This window comes from Antrostomus carolinensis, unplaced genomic scaffold (genome assembly GCF_000700745.2).
Source record: "Antrostomus carolinensis isolate BGI_N321 unplaced genomic scaffold, ASM70074v2 scaffold37541, whole genome shotgun sequence".
NCBI classification, from domain to species: Eukaryota; Metazoa; Chordata; class Aves; order Caprimulgiformes; family Caprimulgidae; genus Antrostomus; species Antrostomus carolinensis.
Window position 1 is genome coordinate 9,195 of NW_010295529.1, and position 5,438 is coordinate 14,632.

The 5,438-nt window shown below is 50.7% G+C and overlaps 1 protein-coding gene across 1 annotated transcript; it reads right to left on the reverse strand.

The window, feature by feature from the left end:
* Positions 1 to 459: 459 nt before the first annotated feature.
* SMARCD1 (SWI/SNF related BAF chromatin remodeling complex subunit D1) lies at positions 460 to 5,430 on the reverse strand (the record flags this gene model as incomplete). The annotated part of the gene is made up of 12 exons (XM_010178016.2): positions 460 to 540; positions 764 to 865; positions 1,106 to 1,228; positions 1,568 to 1,703; positions 2,121 to 2,218; positions 2,329 to 2,490; positions 2,575 to 2,676; positions 3,008 to 3,124; positions 3,615 to 3,737; positions 4,031 to 4,153; positions 4,255 to 4,297; positions 5,360 to 5,430. Coding segments are annotated over 12 exons (1,254 nt in total), but the record flags the coding sequence as incomplete, so codon positions are not given.
* Between the last annotated feature and the right edge of the window lie 8 nt (positions 5,431 to 5,438).

Genomic DNA, 5,438 nt, shown 5'->3' on the forward strand with positions numbered 1-5,438 from the left:
TACATCTCCTGGCACCTTGCTATAAAACGAGGCAGGGAAGAGAACAGCCACAGAGCTCCACCCGTAGAGCAGATCCAGGCTTCCCAGACCCAGGTCTCATGTGCCACAACTAGATGCTAGTTGGGGAGGAATGGTCTGTGGCTTCTGAACTTGAGAAAGGCTTCAAGTCAGCAGTCGTACTGGCTACTGGGGACACTACAGGCAGCGCGGAGTCAAGGGGAGGCTCTCAGAAGCCTTGGGACTGACAAGGCAACAGTCCAGAAGAAAACCAGGTAGAAATGTGTGCTCATTGGAGCCTGTCTGCTTGCCACACCCCAGAAGACCCCAGATGTCCTGGAGTTGCCCCGACAGGGACAATGCCAGGATGAATAATGATGCGGGCCTCACTGCTGGAGTGGAATTATGTGAGCCATAATAGCATAGTCTGCAGCTCTCTGTCTCCACAAATAGCTGTGATGCCTTCTGGTCGGGGAGGAGTGGAGCAGCCTATGTGTTACGGATTCCCAGGGCCTGCTCCAATTCCTGCCGTCTTTGCTGCACCTGCAAGAGAAGCCAGAATTGCAGCATTAACACACTCAGATGGTGCAGCACCACAGCATCCGAGTCACACAGGACCCAGGGGGAAAAGGGTGAACTCAACTTGGGACCAAGATGCATCACCAGTGTCTACAAGTGAAGCTTAGCACTGCCATTTGTCAGCAAGAGGTGACAGGTACTCTGAGCCACTTGGTTTGGAGAGGGACCCCTGCTCAGGGACGCTCACCTTGGAGTAGAAGTATCTGCACACAGCTTCCTGAGCCCACGGCTGGAAGTAGAACTCAGCTCTACGCTCCTCTTCAGGATTCCCAACAACATCAGTCATTGTCTGGAAAGTACAAAGGACAAAACAGTTCAGGGAGTGCAAAAGCTCCGGCTGTGCAGAGCAAACCCACACCCCCTCCCCTTTCCTCAAAGAAATATCAGTACAGTCAGGTCAGGTTCTTACACTTGACTCCAATTCTAGTCTTGCTTTCCGAGCAGGAAATTGCCTCTCTCTCTGTGGGAGCTGGTTATAATGAGGGAAGCTGTGACTGGATCCACCTTCCACACAAGACAAAGCTTTTACCTTTAAATCCCGGCACTGGGACTGTAGCCAGTCGTTGATGAAGCCCTGAGGATCTCGGGCAAAGCTCAGCATGAATTCACGCTGGGTCTTGAGCTGGTTAATTGTCTCTATTGTTTCATGAATCTGAAGGAGATAAGCACAGCAATTGAACTGCTGAATAGGGGAAAAAGAAACCTCAAGAGACCCAACACATGAAGGTGAATTCTTAGGCTCCCTGGCTGACATCACACAGGACTTTCAATTCCCAGTTTCCTGCTCTAAATATTACCAATTTTCCCACTGATCATTTGTTTTAAAACTACACTTCCAGGTAAAGCCACCTGTTTGTAAGCATGGCTGACCCCACTCCAGCTTCCAAATGAACAACAGAGCAAAGCTCCTGTCCTGTTTAGGGCTCACCTGCTACAGACACACAGCCCTACCCTGCAATGAGGAGGGTAGACCTGAAGGAGCTCTTCCTACCTTGTTATCCAGAGCAGCAATTTCCTGTTGACTGGCTGTAGAGAGCAGAAAGGAATTCATCTGAGTTTTCAAGGTATCATCCACCTCCACATCAATGTCATAGCAAGCTGTTTTCTTCTGGTCATTTGGGTCAACACTAAGGGAATCCACAAGAAAGAAGCCAAAATAAGTTAAGTAGCTCAAAAAAAGCACCAAATTATAGCTCCTCTAGGATGACACAGCATATGGAACTGCAGGCAGGGACAAGCTAAGCTTAGTGTCAGCTCTAACACCAAGCAGCAAAGCTCCACCGATGGCTTTGCAGCACAAGGACCAAGGGATTGTTTCAAGCAGATTTCTATCTACAGGAGTGTAATGCAAAGGACAGCATGAACGTGGGAGTGCCTCGTGGCACAGGAAAGAGGCGGTTGTTCTTGTACAAAGAAACAATGACAGGCAACAGGGGTACTGCTGCTGAAAATCAGAACATACTGTATCACCTTCCTGTGCCAGCCTCATCCATCCCTTCCACTCTTCTTCCTAGAAATATTGAAGTCAAGGGAACCAGTCTCACCTGATGACATGATTAATGATGATCGGTTCTGGCGGCATAAGCAACGCGTGAAGTCTTTGTGGGATTTCAGAGAACTTCATCCGCTGAGATTCAAAGATCTGTGACAGAAACATGGAGCTAAGGAAAGGGATGGGAGCTCAGTGCCAGCGATCTCTGGCTGCTGACAAAGAAAAGCTGAACCAGTCTCTTGGTCCAGCCACGCTGTTACCTGCTGGAGGTATTTGTCACAGATGACGTACTCCCGCTCGTGGGGGTCCTGGAGCTTGTGGGTTTTGATATATTGCCACAGTGCCTGGATGATCACCGGACGGGTCTGAGTGTGAATCCCCAAGAGACGAGCCAAGCGAGGATCCAATTTGAACTGGGGAGGCTGAAACAAAAAGCACAGAAAGGTGAGATGGCCACAGACAGAGCCAACAGTACAGGCCCTGCAGCGTTCCTCCCACCCTCTCACCTGGTAATCCAGCATCAGAAGGACAGTGCAGCGCACATTTACATCTCCTGGCCTCTTCACTTGGAAGCCATCTGTCTCCTGAGTTGTAGCAGTCCTGTGCCACTGAAGAGGAGAGGGCATTTAGAAGCACCCACATGCTTGGTTCTCTTTGCTCCTGCTGCTTGGCACCCAACAAGCTTACCAGTAAATCCCACCCACCTAAGAGAAAGTTCACCTTATTCCCACTCACTGCTTGAAAACAAGAGTTAATACATTTGTTCAGGCCCCCAGCAAGTCAGAGGAAAAGCTAAGATAAGAATTCAAGAGCTCCTGGCTCCCAGCCACTTGTTCAAGCCTTAAGTATCCCCATCTCTCAAGTTACAAATGAGATACAAACCCTGCCTGCTGAAACACCAACCCATTTTTAGAGGTAACACAGCAAAAAGAAGCTCACCTCTACCAGGTGATTGTCAGGGCCATACAGGTCTTTATCAAGTTCAATGACCAGAGATTTAAAGAAGGATGAGAACTTTCTTTTTTGCTTGGTGGCATCATATTTGGACAAAGCAGACTGCAAGCAACACAGGAAGGAAGAGTGTTAGGAGAGCAAGTCTCAGCACTCAAGCACAGCCACCGTGCACGACAGCGTTCCTTTAAATTCCGAACACCTAAATTCACCAACATGTGCTAGAAAATCAAGTTCCAAGTCAGAAAGTGAAAGACTGGAGTTAAAGATGAGCTTGCAGGAATTAAATCACTCAGCAATTACATACAACGCGAGTGCCCTGGTTCTCAGAGCCAGGGGATGCAGGTGCCACTGATCTGCTCTCACCATTAATTCTTATAGCTATAGGAACTTTGTATAACTCATGTCCTGCCACGGGGATACCCATCGGTCTCCAAGTTGGGCTCTCGGTCTCTTCACCATCAGACTCCTTGGAAAACAGAGATGAAGGAGGATATCAAGCCCCTAGCTACACTCTCAGGCACTAAGAAACTGGTTTTATCGCCAATTCCAGATCCATTCCAGTCACCTCGGTGGTTGGGTATTTCACACTTACATCTTCCAGCAGCCGTCCTTCCACCCGAAGCTCCCAGGAGGCGACTGTTCCTTCACCATCCTCTGCATCCGACTTGGCTGGATTGAAGGTATTGGAGATAAAAATACGTAGCTTTCGTTTTTGCTAAGAGAAAAAGCATCAGCTTGATGTTAATTCTGAAACAGAGGACTGACTATCTTGCTTATGTTTTCCTAAAACTAAGCCTGATGTTTTTAGCTGCTTCTTGTTCCCCTTCTCGCAGAGCAGAGCAAATAAAGAGGCATTTCTGGTTCCACTCCCTGGTTATGTCCAGAGTATTAAAGATTCTGATACGCCACGCTCGCACAACCCGAGCTTCAGTGCCCTCCTGCTGCCTTAGCTAAAGGAAGAGCCTCCAAACCTTCCTCATGATAACCACAAACACAGCCCTCTCCTACCTTAATGGGTCGTTTCAAAGCCTCCTGGATATCCAAGCGTTTCCTCATGATGGTCTGGTCCAATTTCCTTTCAAAAGCCAGCAAGTCCATATAGGCCTGAGACTCGGGGACAAGCTCACGAATCTACAGCCAATTAAGAACACAAATCACCGTCAGCTTCCCCCCCCAGCGCTTCTCCAATCTACTTCAGACCCACACAGACTGCACCCCCGTGTGCCACTCACCCTCTGAGGTAGAATCTTGTCAGCCATCTTCTTCTTTTTAGCGCTGTTAAGGAAGAAGATGCACACACAGGAATTAAAATAGCAACCGCCCGCTACCCGGGGGCACTGACAAAGGGAGCAGGAGGACGGTTCACGCTCTGGTTTAGTGCTGAGGCGTGAGCAGCGCTCTCAGCTGAGATGCCAGTCTCAGGCTCTCATTTTCAGAGGGACTTATCATCACTGTCAGCACAGAATCAGGCTCTTTATTCCCCACAGCCTCTGCCAGGCCTCCAGCGCTGCCGAACTCCGCAGCAGCGGGACTATCACCCATCACCTGAGCGTTTCACATCCCCTACGAGAGCGCAGAACGCGGGGTCACCTCACCTTGGCAAGGACGTGGTGACAGAACGCCTCATCAAAGTGACTCTCTTATCCTCAATTAGCTTTGGAGTGACTTTTCGAGGAGATGCATTTTAAATCAAGGGATGAATCACGAGCATCACAGTACAGTGCCAGAAATTTAATGTAAACTCGCTCTTGGCTACCAGCTGCACGTTATTCTTTTATCTGCTGCAAGTCCCCCTCTCCCAGGCAAGCTGGATGAGGAAGCTGATGTCTCTTTCAGACATCTCAACAAAAAAAAAAGCCAGGAGCAGCCCAAGTGTGTCAGGAAGGCAGAGCCCTGGCCACAGCCGAACAGAAAAGCTTTGTGCTGCTGAGCACAGCCAGCTCGTTACACCAACTCAGCGCCTGACGCTGCCCGGTGTCCCCGCTTCAGCCAGGACTCACCCACCTCTCGCTCTCTGACTGTGGGGCTGCTGCCTGCCCACACCCCCAGACCTGCCCTCTCCCCGTGGGGCCTTTGGGGAGAGAGACAACGAGCCTGTGCCCCGGCCTGGGGGTGCTCTGGGACACCCCCGATGCCCAGGGATGACCTGAGACACACTCGTTACCCGGGGATGCCCGGGATGTCCCCACTGCTCAGGATGACCCGAGACATCCCTGGTGTCCAGGGACACTCTGGGATGACCCGAGACATCCCCGTTACCTGGGGATGCCCCGGGATGTCCCCGCTGCCCCAGAGATGCCCCGATGCCCCCGCTGCCCCGGGGATACCGGCCCTTACTTGTGGTTGCGGTTGGGCACAGCCTGCGGCTGCACTTGCTGGAGCTGTTGCGGTGCCGGTCTCTTGCGAGCCTGGTCCA